Raw genomic sequence first — 16,145 nt, 5'->3', positions numbered from 1 at the left:
CATTGTTCTATCATTCTGTCTTTCTATTGTTCTATCATCCATCATTCTATTGTTCCATCCATCCATCCATCCATTGTTCTATCGTTCTATCCATCCATCCATCCATCATTCTATCATTGTTCTATCATTCTGTCTTAATATCGTTCTATCCATCCATCATTCTCTCTATCGTTCTGTTGTTCTACCTATTGTTCTGTCAGACCGATGGATGGATGGATGGATGGAATATCTGTCCATCGTTCCATCCATCCTTCTATCATTCTGTCCATCCATCCATCCATCCATCCATCGTTCTGTTTCTCCAGCGTCGTGTCCTGTCGGTCTGAGCTGGAGTTTGTTGTTGTTTGACAGTCTGATGGTTCTCCTCACGAGGGAGGAGCGCGGCTCTCTCTCAGCAGAGTTCAGTGGAGACGCCACGGCTCATGGTGCGATTCTAAGGAAACACATCACAGGCCAGCAGAGACTCATTTGTGCAATAACAGCTCTGATCAAAGCCAGAAAGGCCCTTCTGTAGCTTCCTTTTTCTGAAGGTTTGTAGTGTTTGTCTTTCGTAAACGCTGCAGGACTTACAGTACTCTGTGTCAGAGGTTTGATTTCTTCACCATGAGCGCTTCAACACACTACTGACTAACTCAACCAGGCCCCGCCCCTTTATTTTGCATATGAATTATTTAAATGAGGAATATTGTGACGTGTTCATTCCCGGAAGAAAACTCAGGGAGTTCAGAAACACTGACACTGATATAGAGCTTTTTCATGCTTAAAAAGCAACATTAAACACTAAAGAAAGATGACCATTGGAAACTAGCATATTATGACCCCTTTAAGTGGCTGCATGAATTGTAAATGAGAACAGGCCGAGTGTGTGTTGCTGTTTTTCACAGACTGTTCTCTCACACACACACTGTCAGCATACTGTACTGTACATTCCCACTAAATACCAGCACGCCATAGTGCCGCCACAGGAATGCTGGGAATGAAGCGTCAGGCATGTGATCCAAGTGCAGAGCAGCAGACGCGTCTGAAACGCATGGGAACAGAAAGCAAAAGGAAAACGTCCACCCTGAACTCTCTGTCTGTCAACATGTCTGTGGTTTCAGACATGTTATCAGCAGCTCGGCACTTTTCTTAATCAGATTGGTTGGTTGTGTATCTTCACTAGTTGTGGCATGTAAACTGAGGTTAATAGTTAGTCTCTACAGGTCTAGATCATCACTGGATTGACCATCGACCAATCAGAAGACAGAACCAGAGCCATGTGCCCTTTATAATGTTCTGATGTCTTCAGAGGATTTGATTTAATTTTTCAAAATAACCAGTGTCAGTCAGTTATCAGCCAAACCCCTGTGAGCTAAAATATTGACTTGAATCCTAAAGTTAATATTTCAGTGATTTAGCGACAGTGATTGTTCACAGTTCTCTGATGTTGGTTAGTGCTCACATGACACGCAGGTCAACAAATAAAATATTTCATCTTTTTTAGTAGGTGCTTTATTTTGATGATTTTTATTTTAAAATAATGTACTCGTTTTAATTTTACTTATTGACTTTAGTAGGTATTTTTGATAGCTTTTATTTTAATTTATTTATTAATAATTTACCATTTTTATTATTTAATTGATTTAATAAAATTAATTAATTTTATTTAAAAATAATGTAATTAATTAAATTTTTTATTTAATTACATTTTAATGTTTTATTTTTAAAATGCGTTTTAATTTTTACTTTTTTATGATTTAATTAGTAAGTTTTATTTTGATAGTTCTTAAATAAATTTAAATTTAAATTTTACATTTGTGTGATTTCATTAGTTTTATTTTATAAAATTTACTTATTTTAATTCGACATTTATGATTTATTTTTTATTAAGTTTTATTTAGTTTGTTCTTATTCTAAAATGATGTATTTATATACATTTGTATGATTTATTTTTAAGATTTATTTTGCTTTGTTTTTATTTTAATTTATTAATAATGTAAAATTTTTATGATTTAATTAATTTTAGTCAGTTTTATTTTAATTTTAATGGTTCTTATTTTAAAATAATAATATAATTAATTAAATCTTAATTTTTTATGTTTTATTTTGATTGTTTTAGTTTTAAAATACGTTTTAGTTTTACTTTTATTAGCCTATTAAGTTTTATTTTGATAGTTCTTAAATATATGTATATTTAAATTTTACATTTACATTTGATTTAATTATTAGTAAGGTTTATTTTGATTTGTTTTATTTAAAAAATATTTACTTATTTTAATTTGACACTTATGATTTCATTTTTTTAGTAAGTTTTATTTTGTTTGTTGTTTCAAAATTTTATATATATATATATTTATTTTTATATATATATATATATATATATATATATATAAAAATATAAATGTGTGTGTGTTTGATTTAATTATTAGTAAGTTTTATTTGATTTGTTTTATTGTAAAATGATCTACTTATTTTAATTTGACATTTTTATGATTTATTTTTTTAGTAAGTTTTATTTTGTTCTCATTTTAAAATTTATTTTTATGGTTTATTTTGCTTTTATTTTAAAATTATTTTAAATATTTGACTTAAGTAACTTTTAATAAGTGTTTCATTTTAAAGTTATTTATTTTAATTGTACATTTTTATGTAGTTAATTGTTATATTTTCATCAGCTCATGAAGCTCAGTTTGATCAGGACGAATCAGAGTTGGATTGTGTTCAGTCATCATTAGTTTTATTGGTTTAGCTGTGGCGGATGTTTCTTGCCCCAGTAACCCGACCGTGTTTGTACACGAGCGTCTGACGTCGTCACTGCAGCGGCTGGATTCTGTACTGCGGTACAGCAGGGTAAAGTGTGTTAGCGTGTGTGAACGCAGGCCTGTACTAGCTGCGGTTTCTGAGTAAAATTCCTCTCATAACTGTGGAGAAGAAGAGCGTTCTGTATCGCTACTGAACATGCAGTCGCTCCACTGCGATGTCGTGAGGAGCGCTGCTGATTCTGCATTTCTCTGCTCCTCTGACTGATGCTTGTTGTGGTTTTAGATTGATTGACAGCTGCCCATCACTGCTGGGGTTTAGTTAGCGTCGGTAGTTTGTGTTGAGGATTTCCCTGAGCTCTCACACAGAAACCCACTGACACACTGAGACTTCACATGAGGAACTGAGTTTGTGTGTGTCGTGTTTGAACGATGTCTCAACAGGAAGACGTCCTCAGGCAGACTTCACTATAATACCCACAATCCCTCAGATGCTGTACGTCTCTGGCTGTATTAGGCTGCGCTTTTAAAAATATCTCATTGTGGGAGCTGAAGGATCTCTCTCACAGATTTAGGTGTGAGGAAGAATAAAGACTGAGATCACTACTGTAGACATCAGTGTTTATATCTGAACTATAAACTTTTATTCCGGTATTCCAGTTTAGATGTTGCTCAAATGTTGATCAGATGTTGATCATGTCAATCAGATGTTCAAATGTTGATCAGATGTTGCTCAAATGTTGCTCAGATGTTGTTTAGATGTTGATCAGATGTTTAGATGTTGATCAGATGTTTAGATATTGATCAGATGTTGCTCAAATGTTGATCAGATGTTGTTTAGATGTTGATCAGATGTTGTTTAGATGTTGATCAGATGTTGTTTAGATATTGATCAGATGTTGATCATGTTGATCAGATGTTGATCATGTTGATCAGATGTTGAACAGATGTTGCTTAGATGTTGCTCAAATGTTGCTCAGATGTTGATCAAATGTTTTAGATGTTGATCAGATGTTGATCAGATGTTGCTTAAATGTTGATCAAATGTTGTTTAGATGTTGATCAGATGTTGATCAGATGTTGTTTAGATATTGATCAGATGTTGATCAGATGTTGTTTAGATATTGACCAGATGTTGATCAGATGTTGCTCAAATGTTGATCAGATGTTGCTCAAATGTTGTTTGATGTTGATCAGATGTTGCTCAAATGTTTAGATGTTGATCAGATGTTGCTCAAATGTTGATCGGATGTTGATCAGATGTTGTTCAGATGTTGCTTATGTTGCTCAGATGTTGATCAGATGTTGCTCAAATGTTGATCAGATGTTGCTCAAATGTTGCTCAGATGTTGCTCAGATGTTGCTCAGATGTTGATCAGATGTTGCTCAAATGTTGATCATGTTGCTCAGATGTTGATCAGATGTTGCTCAAATGTTGATCATGTTGCTCAGATGTTGATCAGATGTTGCTCAAATGTTGTTTGATGTTGATCAGATGTTGTTTAGATGTTGCTCAGATGTTGCTCAATTGTTGATCAGATGTTGCTTAAATGTTGATCAGATGTTGCTCAAATGTTGTTTAGATGTTGCTTAAATGTTGCTCAGATGTTGGTCAGATGTTGTTTAGATGTTGCTTAAATGTTGATCAGATGTTACTTAAATGTTGATCAGATGTTGATCAGATGTTGCTTAAATGTTGATCAGATGTTGCTCAAATGTTGTTTAGATGTTGCTTAAATGTTGCTCAGATGTTGGTCAGATGTTGTTTAGATGTTGCTTAAATGTTGATCAGATGTTACTTAAATGTTGATCAGATGTTGTTTAGATGTTGCTTAAATGTTGCTCAGATGTTGATCAGATGTTGTTTAGATGTTGCTTAAATGTTGATCAGATGTTACTTAAATGTTGATCAGATGTTGATCAGATGTTGTTTAGATGTTGCTTAAATGTTGCTCAGATGTTGGTCAGATGTTGTTTAGATGTTGCTTAAATGTTGATCAGATGTTACTTAAATGTTGATCAGATGTTGATCAGATGTTGTTTAGATGTTGTTTAGATGTTGTTTAGATGTTGCTTAAATGTTGATCAGATGTTGCTCAGATGTTGTTTAGATGTTGATCAGATGTTGATCAGATGTTGCTTAAATGTTGATCAGATGTTGATCAGATGTTGCTCAAATGTTGCTCAGATGTTGCTTAAATGTTGATTAGATGTTGCTCAGATGTTGATCACATGTTGATGTAATTATGTTGTTTGTGTGTTTCAGGTGCTGAATCAGGTGCACCCGAAGCTGTCGTCCCAGCAGGAGGCGCTGCAGTACATCGAGGGCCTGATCCTGGTGCTGCTCAACACGCTCTGTCAGGCACAGCCGCGCACCGTACAGGACGTGGAGGTGAACGGCATCACCATGAAAACCGCTGCCAACACATTAACCGCATTCCAGCACTAGTTTAGAGCTAAATGCACACGGTCAGGTTGATCATGTTCACCGGCTCCGTGTTTCACGACCTCACTGTCATACGCTACTGCAGCACATGAAAGATATTCAGTTCTATTAGTAGCATATTGATCTGTCAAAAACAGAATGAAAAAAAATATCACAAAGTAGCTTATAATGTACAAAATGTTGGGGATCGGCAAGTCATTTATTTGATCAAAAATACAGTAAAATTTGTGAATTATTACAATTTAAAATAGCTGTGAATATATATATATATATATATATATATATATATATATATATATATAGTAAACTGTAATTTATTCCTGTGATCAAAGCTGAATTTTCAGCATCATTACTCCAGAATGAAAACAAGTGCAAATAATTCCTTAAAATACGCTTTCATAAGGTGAAATATGAGCCGGACTCTTTGTGAAATTCACCCACATTGAGATCTGAATCCACAAAATATGCAAAACATATCGAGTTATGATGTAAGAGGTGCGTGTTGCTTCATGACACTGAGCATCATGGGACTCATCTTAGTGAATTATAATGTATATCTTAAACTGTGTGACTGGCTTTAATGTGTTTCTTATTTCTTCCTCCACGAGTGTTTCAGACGGCTTTATGATCTTCACTAACTCATGTTCACATGTTTGTTTTTGTGTGTTTGGTCGTTGCTCACAGACGGCGGCTGTGAGATGGACAGGTGCTTTAGTTTGTGGTTAAGACCTCAACCACAGAGCATGTTAAACCGCTCAGCTGGTTTCTCATGGTCGGGTCCCTCCGCTTGTTCTCTGGTTTTAGATTTCATCATCATCCTCAGCTTCACAGCCATCATCATCACTCTTCATCTCTCTCGCATTGTACTGTGTGAAAGAATCGTCCTTCATCCCTCAGTCCTTTATCCTGTGATGCCCCACATGTGAACTCTGTTTGCTTTCTATTTCTGCTGGTTTCGCCCGTCTCATACGTGATTGTTGCTCCTCAGGAGCGTGTGCAGAGGAGTTTCCCGCACCCGATCGAGAAATGGGCCATCGCAGACGCTCAGGCTGCTATAGAGAAGAGGAAGAGGAGGAACCCTTTAGCCCTGCCGGTGGATAAGATCCATCCTCTTCTGAAGGTAATGCATGTGTCTTTAAAAAATTCCCGCCCAAGGCGTATACTAAATAAAGGGGCGGGGCCTGGTTGAGTTAGTTAGTTGGTAAGGGACGGGACATTTCCCAAACACCAATCACAACACACTGCTCCAGCCGACCAATCAGAGCACATTGTGCTTTTCAGAAGGAGGGGCTTCCTAGAGACAGGAACTAAACAGAGCGTTACTGACAGACTGGGAAGAGAGGAGCTGCAACAATGGAGAATATGAGGAAAATAATGAATATTCAAGCAGAAAAACCTGTTCTAGTAGAGCCCAAAAATAACACCAAGATGTAAAGAGGAATAATAGTTCCTCTTTAAAGTCACGGTTATTGCAGAACAATTCAATACAGCCTTATCTCTGCTTGTTGCGGCTGGTTTGGACAGAAACTCATAGAATTAACATTGAAAAGATGTGATTTATTTCATAACTGTTTGTGATAAATTTACACTGTATCCCAATCTATGAAGACATGTATAGACGCTTCTGTCTCAGTCAGTCTTTTTGGACGTGAGTTTGAGACACTTTCAGTTCATGAGTGTGAATTATGAATTAAGATGGCCATGAAATACAGGATGTTGAATTTTTAATGACATAATTGAATTGAAATTCAACAGTCACACAAGAAAGCAGGAGAGCAGACATTGAAGCAAATTATTATATCAAAAAGACATTTAAACGTGTAAAGCCTGACATGAAATAATGGGCAGAAAAATCAATTTTTTTTGACTTGGAACAGTTTATTGAACCTTTTTTTTAATGTGTTTTTTGTATCATATTTGATACATCATTCTTTTATGGCTAATATAGTCTGATATAGTGAGAATATGAAGGAAAAAACAGCTCAATATTATATTTAGAGACCCAAACTGAGCAAAAATATGTAATTTGCTGCAGATACTTGGAACAGTTTATTGAACCTTTTTAGACAGAAGCAAAAAAAATGTTTGCGTATGTTTTCATATTTGGCTTTTATGGCTAAGATAGTCTGATATAGTGAGAATATGAGGGAAAAAACAGCTCAATTGAGCAAAAATATGCAATTTGATATTTATATGGACAAAAAGTATGATGAAATTCAGATGCTTGTAATGTAAATCAATAAGATCTTTATAACACTAAAGCAGATACTTACATAAAATTCATATAAATATCAATATCCTCCAATAATGTGTTTAAATGCTTAGTTTTATGATCAAAACTGTAGTTTTAAAACATAATGCAATGCAATACAATGATGATTGATATAATAAACCTTCATCAATGATCATATTTGATAATAAATGATGTCTGGATAATCAAGTTGAAATATTACTAACAATATCAAAGTTATTCTTGCCTTTACTTGATAAAAATCAGTGCAGATTTCACAGCAGAAAGACACGTGCTGAAGGAGGACGTTTGTACAATTATACTAAAAGACTTTTATTTGCTAAAACTATCAATCAGATCATTTAGATGCCTTAGAAATGTGTTAATTAGATATGATACAGTCGCCTTAAAGAGTTAATGAACCTCTGAGAAGTATAAACTTCAGCTAAAAGGCATTTATGACTATTGTAGATTTATAATTAATTATTCAGGACAGAAGCCCTGGATTATGACATCATATCCTGCTGCTCATATTTGTTGTGAGGTCTGAAATAATTTTATCATGTGTAGTTCAGTAGCTCTCCCAGCAGCACCGTTGACGTCCTGACGAGGGCGCTGCAGCTGCTGTGACTCAACACACTTCCTGTGAACATGAACCCAAAATCACTTCAGTCTGTAGTGTGTTTTACTGGCACTCTTGTGTTCATTAATGAACTGATCATGTGATCATCACACTGATCTCTCCTGCAGGAGGTACTGGGGTACAAAATTGACCATCAGGTGTCTGTGTACATCGTGGCGGTGCTGGAGTACATCTCTGCGGATATACTGAAGCTGGCGGGAAATTACGTACGAAACATTCGCCATTATGAGATCTCGCAGCAGGACATCACAGTGGCCATGTGTGCTGATAAGGTATGACATCACTGAACATGAAGCAGAGCAACATCTCACTGCGTGATAGAGTCCATAATGCAGTTAGAATGACCAAGATATCAGGGCAAAAATGCCACTTTATTAGTTTTTGTCACATATTTATATCATGATATAGTTGAGCAATATCACACGAGTGCTGTTTTTGTCCCGAATAGCTCGAGTGCAAATGTGATATTGAATTTATACAACAGTTCAATAAATAAGAAGTCAATATTTTTATATTTTAGACACAATATTGTCTGTTTTTGCCAATGAAAATATTACCTATAAAGCTAGAACAGAACTGTTGTGAGTAACACACATCGGTGATTCGTTTCTAAATGAACCTGTACTTTGAGCGAATCAATCAGGTGAATCAATCTGGTGTTTTAGTTTCTTATATAGAGTTTAATTTCATTAAAAATTATTTCATACTTCCATATTAATAAAAAAAACCCATTAAAGGTGTAGTTCACCCAAAAATCTCTTTCTAAAGCTACTTTTTGTAATGTCTATTTGATGCTTTTCTCGTTTAACGCAATAATGACTTTATCTTTTGGGAGTAATTTCTCAGCCAAATTTGATGTGCGATTAATTTGCGATTAATTAGATTAATTAATCACCACATCTTGTAATTAAGTAGATTAATAATAGTTAATTAGATAATAATATATATATATATATATATATATATATATATATATATATATATATATATATATATATATATATATATATATATACACACACACACACACCAGGGGAGTTTCCTCCGAATAATAATTTATAAGAAATTAAAATAATTATTTAATTGAATGATTTAATGTAAAATAATAATAATTTAAATAATTAATTTATTTGTGTAATAATTTATAAGAAATTAAAATAATTATTTAATTTAATCTTAATAATAATAATTTAAATTTTATTTGTATAATAATTTATAGGAAATTTATTTTATTTTATTTAAATTAATAATAATAATAATAATAATTAAATTCATTTGTATAATTTATAAGAAATTAAAATTATTATATTAATTTTTAAGATGTAGTAATAATAATAATAATAATAATAATAATATTTATTTAATAATAACAGTAATGTAATTTATAGTTTATTATTTATTATTATCATTAATTTATTTAATTTATTTTTATTTTATTTAGGGTTATAGTTAAATTTATTTTATTAATATTAATAATTTATTTTATAAATATGATAATTTATAAGAAATTAAAATAATTATTTAATTTAATCTTAATAATAATTTAAATAATTGTATTTGTATAATAATTTATAGGAAATTAAAATAATTATTTAATTTAATTATTTTATTTTATTTACTTATTAATTTAACAATACTACTACTAATAATATGATTTAAAATAAATAATTTTATTTAAATTAATAATAATAATAATAATAATAATAATTTAATTTATTTGTATAATTTATAAGAAATTAATTATTATTAATTTTTAATATGTAATAATAATAATAATTATTTGAGTTTATTTAATAATAACAGTAATGTAATTTATAATTTATAATTTATTATTATTATTATTAATTTATTTTTTATTTTATTTAGGGTTATGGTTAAATTTATATTATTAATATTAATAATTTATTTTATAAATTTGATAATTTATAAGAAATATTTAATTTTTAATTTTTAAGGAGGCAAGGGAGGCAGTGCCTCCTCAAAAAAATAAAAAATAATACAAAATACAAAAATAAAACAATGCAAATATTACAAAATATGACATTAAAAAGTGTATAAAGTTACAGCGGGACGCCGCGTCTCTCTTGCCTCCCCTGAGCACATTGACTTTTAACAGACCCCCTAAAGCGCAGCACATATATTTAATTAAACCGCATAAATCTCAGTTTTATTCTATTTTTGTATTGTTATTAATCATACAGCTCTAACTAAACACATCAACATTCAAGCAAATGACAGATTCAGTCTCCGCCCAGCTCTTGCTCAAGCTCCGCCCCTGTTGCTATGGTTGCAGGTGCTGATGGACATGTTCCATCAGGTTGAGGAGGACATTAGTGTGTTTCCCCTGATGGACGAAGAGCCGTCGGCGTCAGAGGAGCAGATGTACTATGACCTGGTGAAAGCGTTCATGGCGGAGGTACGACAGTATCTGCGAGATCTCAACCTCATCATCAAGGTGTTCCGCGAGCCGTTCGCCTCCAACACCATGCTGTTCTCCCCTCACGTGAGTCGGCAGATCCTTCATCCTCACGCTCCTCTTCCTCCGGCAGCTGGGATTCACTCGTGTGTCTCTTCCTGTAGGACGTGGAGAACATCTTCAGTCGTATCGTGGACATCCACGAGGTGACGGTGAAGCTGCTGGGGTTAATTGAAGATACGGTGGAGATGACGGATGAGACTAGCCCTCATCCGCTGGTCGGCAGCTGTTTTGAAGACCTTGCTGAGGTGAATATGTGATTATAAATATTATAAACATATTATAAACACACACACATGTACATATATATATGTGTGTATATATATATATATATATGTGTGTGTATGTCTGTGCGTGTGTGTATGTTATTTATGTGATTGTTTTTAATTATTTTTGGCAAAGTGCAATAGCTACATCTAATGAAAATCAATGAATTAATGATTTTTTTCAACAAACTGTTAGTATGATTTATTATTATTATTTAATAATATTATAATTTAATTAATTAATTTATATTTAGAAATATTATTTATTTTATTTTGAAGATGTACTTAATAATAATTTATTGAATTAATTTATTTGTATAATAATTTATAAGAAATTAAAATAATTTTTAAATGTAATTATTTAATGTAATCTTAATAATAATAATTTAAATAATTTATTTGTATAATAATTTATAAGAAATTAAAATAATTTTTAAATGTAATTATTTAATGTAAAATAATAATAATAATTTAAATAATTAATTTGTATAATGTATAAGAAATTAAATTATTTATTCAATTGAATTATTTAATGTAATCTTAATAATTTAAATTTATTTGTATAATAATTTATAGGAAATTAAAATTATTTAATTTAATTATTTAATGTAAAATAATAACAATTTAATGAATTAATTGATTTGTATAATAATATATACGAAATTAAAATAATTATTAAATTGAATTATTTAATTTAATTTATTTATTAATTTAATACTACTACTAATAATATAATTTAAAAAAATATTTTAATTAAATTAATAATAATAATAATAATAATAATAATAATTGAGTTTATTTAATAATAACAGTAATGTAATTTATAGTTTATTATGTATTATTATTATTCATTTATTTAATTTATTTTTATTTTATTTAGGGTTAGGGTTAAATTTATATTATTAATTAATTTATTATTAATTTATTTTATAAATATAATTTATAATAAATAATTTTAATTAACAATAGTAATAGTAGTAATTTAATAAATTAACTTTAATAATATTATAATTTATAAGAAATTTATTTATTTTGTATTTAATAATAATAATAGTAATAATTTAATTTGTTTATTTTTATTATTATTATAATTTTTAATTAATTATTTTATTTTGAATGATAATTAAATAAATATATTTTTTTAGAATATTTTTGTAGCTGTAACATTTCAAATACTGTTTTTTGAAGTGTCTTTTATGTATCATTTAATAATCGAAGTGTAGCTCATGTTTTCATTGTTGTATTTTGTGAGAACGGCACCGACCCGATGCTCCCAGAACACACGGGCGTCCTTCACGCTTCACACCACCTGACCCTGTGGCGTTTCAAACACACAGACGCTTGTTTTTCCTCGTGCCGTAACAATACAGGTCACGGCGGGTGTGCTGCGGGTCATTTATTAACTCTCGGGTGTTGGCCATTTTCAGGAGCTGGCCTTTGACCCCTACGAAACGTACGCGCAGGACATCCTGCGCACCGGCTTCCAAGACCACTTCCTGAGTCAGCTGTCCAAACCTGGAGCGGCCATTTACCTCCAGGTCAGAAACACGCTTCACACACTGGAGACAGGAAACAGTTTCAGCTGTAAATATGAATGTTTGTGTTTCTGTGTTTTCAGTCTATCTGTGAAGGGTTCAAAGAGGCGGTGCAGTATGTTTTACCGCGGTTACTCCTGACGCCCGTCTACCACTGTCTTCATTACTTTGAGATTTTAAAGGCGAGTGTCATCAGTTTCCCACAATGCACCTTTTACTGATTTCTGCATCACTTCTGAAACCAAATGGAAGCTCAAAAATAATTACTAACTCCCATAATTAATAACTTTTGCCCTGTAATGCAGCGTTTCCTTGTGAGTTGATGAAAATCTAATAATTAAATACTAAAAAAGTAAAAACAATCAAAAACGATCCTTGTTGATCAGTAACTGACATTCAGCGAACCATAAAAGTTATTGAAATATTAACTTCATATTCAAAGTGAATATTTTCTGGAATGGATGCTTGTGTTTTATTATTATATTGATGAATTGTTGAGCACATGGCTGGCCTATATTTGCATCAGAAGGATCAGTAATTCTGTTCGGAGTCACAAGGATCTGAACATGTGACCTCAGAGAGCTTTACTGCTGCTTCCAGAGCTCCAGCATTCCCAGCAGCCCTAAGCAGCTTTCCTGGATTCTTTCGGGGGGATTTATGGAGCAGAAATGAGCAAATCTCAGGCTGTAACGCGACGCACAAACCTCTCTTTCATACTGAAGCAGCTGAAATGAGAAATGTCTGTTTGCACACATGACCTGATGAGGGTCCGTCATCACAAACATACAGCGGCTTACAGCGTTACAGACATAATTTCATGCTTATATTTAAGTTAATATTTCATAATTAGTTAATTCAATTCGCATGTTCATTTTAACATGATTTATTTATTTTCATTTTGCATATTTAGGATTTAATAATTGTTTTATTTATTTGTTTTTAATTATGTATTTATTTTATTTGCTTGTTCGTATTTTAAAATTGTTTATTTTAATATTAGTCAATTTTTAGTATATGTTTTATTTTGATTCACTTTTTATTTATATTTTAATTTTACATTAATTAAATTATTTTTTGTTTTATTTTGATTTGCTTTTATTTTACAAATATATATATTTTTTTATATTTGTAAAATATTTTACTCTAAAATTATTTATTTTAAGTTGACATAATTTTTTTTTAATTATTAATTTTTTTTATTTGACTTTTTATTTAACTCATCTCTAGTGTTTTATTTGCTTTTATTTTATATTTACATTTTTATGAATTAATTCATTTTAGTAAGTGTTTTATTTCAATTTGCTATTATTTTAAAATTATGTATTTATGATTTTAAAAATAATATATAATATTTAAATTTTAAATTTTTATGATTTAATTAATTATTAGCGTTCCATCAACTCACGAACCACAATTTTTGAGAAACGCTGGCTTAAAGCATCATTAAATTAGTTAAAATAGTCAAAATCATGTACATGTGACCCCTGAACCCCTGAAGCGTTTCACCGTCCGCTCTCTGTCCGCTCGTCTACAGCAACTGGAGGAGAAGAGTGAGGATGAGGAGGATAAAGAGTGTTTGAAACAGGCCATCACAGCCCTGCTGAACCTGCAGAGCAGCATGGAGCGCATCTGTTCCAAGAGTCTCGCCAAGAGACGCCTCAGGTACACACACACACACACACACACACACACACACAGGTTTGTTTTGTTATCTTAGTGAGGACTCTCCATAGGTGTGACGGTTTTTATACTGTACAAACTGTACATTCTCTCCCCTACACTACCCCTAAACCTACCATCACAGAAGCATTTTTATATTTTTAATAAAACATTGTTTAGTATAATTTTAAAGCTATTTTAAATATGAGGACTCATGAAATGTCCTCATGTTTCATGTTTACGTTATAATACTAGTGTAATACCCATGTCATTATACACATTTGTGTCCTCTTAAAACGCGTGCACACACACACACACACACACTCTCTCTCTCTCACGCACACACACACACTCTCTCTCACACTCTCGCACACATATGTGCACTCTCATACACTTTCACTCACAAACACACACACTCTCTTACACTTATACTCTCTCACACACTCACACACACTCTCACACACGTGCGCACACTTACACACTCTCACACATACTTTCACACACACTCACACAGACACACACATGCCCGCACACTTACACAAACACACACTCTCATGCACATCCTCACACACACATACACATATGTGCACGCTTACACACTCTCACACACTCACAATCTCTCACACACATACACATGTGCACGCCTACACATTCTCATACACTCACACTCTCTCACTCACACAAACACACACACACACACTCTCTCTCTCACACACTCTCATATACTCTCACACACTCACACTCTCTCACTCACACAAACACACATACTCACACACTCTCACACACTCTCATACACTCTCACACACTCTCACACACTCACTCACACACACACACACACACACTCTCACACACTCTCACACACACACACGCACTCTCTCTCTGTCACACACACACACTCTCACATAAATACACACGTGCACACGCTTAAACACACTCACACACTCTCACACACACACACTCTCTCACTCACACAAACACACACACACTCACATATACACACAGATATACACACACTCACACACACGTTGGGTTTCCATGACATAAAGACTTTTATGGTGTACAGACTATATAATCTCTCCTCTACTCGTCACAGAGAACATTCTGCTTTTTTCAAAAAACATCTAAGTATGATTGATAATCTGTTTTCCTCATGGATACTAAAAATGTCCTCACAAGGATTTCAGTTATTGTTATCTTTGTGGGGACATTTTATCCTCAGAACATAGGCTTTACCTGGACTACACACACACACACAGAGACACACACACACACACACACTGCTCTCCACCCATCAGCCCCTCATGTGTTTCCCTCTGACCCTAAAATAGCCAGCGAGCGGGACGGACACGGGTCTGTTGCGTCAGGGTTTGGGCGGCACTGCTATTGTTGTTCTCAGAGAGAGAGAATGAGGAGGAAAGCGGCCCTTCATCTGCTGAAGGACTCAAGAATCATGAGGATCTGACGTTTTCATGTGCTGTTGATCGTGTTTTAGCGGTTTTATGCGTTCGTGTATGTGGAAAGGATGGCTGATCTTACGGTACGTGTGTGTTTGGAGAAATTAACGCTCTAGCTGTTCGCTTCTGTGCGTTTGAACTAGAACAAAGAATCGATCGACAGCGTCGTGATCGTGAGCTGCAGGAACGAGATTCTTCATCATCTGAGATTGTTTCATGTTTTTACTCAGTCATGTTGTTGAAACGTTGGGTAACACTTTACAGTAAGGTTCCTTTTGTTAACATTAGTAACATGAACTAACAATGAAAAATAAAGCATTGGTTAATCTTAGTTAATGTTAATTTACTAATGCATTATTAAAATCAAATGTACTTTAACAAATGTGTTGCTCATTGTTAGTTAGTGTACTAACCAATGTTTACTAATGGGACCTTATTGTTAAGTTCATTTAGTCAAGCTGAATTGTTTGAAGAATCGGTAACACTTTACAAATAAGGTCCTGTTAGGTAATGTTAGTTAATCCATTATTTAACAACGAGCAATGCATTTGTTACAGTATTTATTAGCTTGAAGCTCTGAAACTCTATTGTAATTGTTAAAATTTCCAAGGATCAACATTCTCCTCTAAAAGTGATCAGGCAGACCAAACTATAAGCCGTAGAGACTTGAAGCTTTGAGGGCTGGTAGTACTCACACC

General features: G+C 32.8%; 1 protein-coding gene across 2 annotated transcripts in view; it reads left to right on the top strand.

The window, feature by feature from the left end:
- Positions 1 to 16,145, top strand: part of sos1 (son of sevenless homolog 1 (Drosophila)) — a 42,698-nt gene that overhangs the window by 5,149 nt on the left and 21,404 nt on the right. For both annotated transcript variants that reach the window (XM_051911659.1, XM_051911658.1), the window contains exons 2-9: positions 5,005 to 5,130; positions 6,173 to 6,304; positions 8,165 to 8,329; positions 10,351 to 10,560; positions 10,638 to 10,781; positions 12,227 to 12,337; positions 12,418 to 12,516; positions 13,869 to 13,996. In XM_051911659.1, coding sequence (XP_051767619.1) covers positions 5,005 to 5,130; positions 6,173 to 6,304; positions 8,165 to 8,329; positions 10,351 to 10,560; positions 10,638 to 10,781; positions 12,227 to 12,337; positions 12,418 to 12,516; positions 13,869 to 13,996 — 1,115 coding nt within the window. The remainder of the gene's footprint in view (positions 1 to 5,004; positions 5,131 to 6,172; positions 6,305 to 8,164; positions 8,330 to 10,350; positions 10,561 to 10,637; positions 10,782 to 12,226; positions 12,338 to 12,417; positions 12,517 to 13,868; positions 13,997 to 16,145) is intronic.

The sequence above is a fragment of the Ctenopharyngodon idella genome, chromosome 11, assembly GCF_019924925.1.
Source record: "Ctenopharyngodon idella isolate HZGC_01 chromosome 11, HZGC01, whole genome shotgun sequence".
Classification (NCBI taxonomy): domain Eukaryota; kingdom Metazoa; phylum Chordata; class Actinopteri; order Cypriniformes; family Xenocyprididae; genus Ctenopharyngodon; species Ctenopharyngodon idella.
Note: the sequence above shows the minus strand (reverse complement) of the source record. Positions and strands in the feature narration are given on the sequence as shown.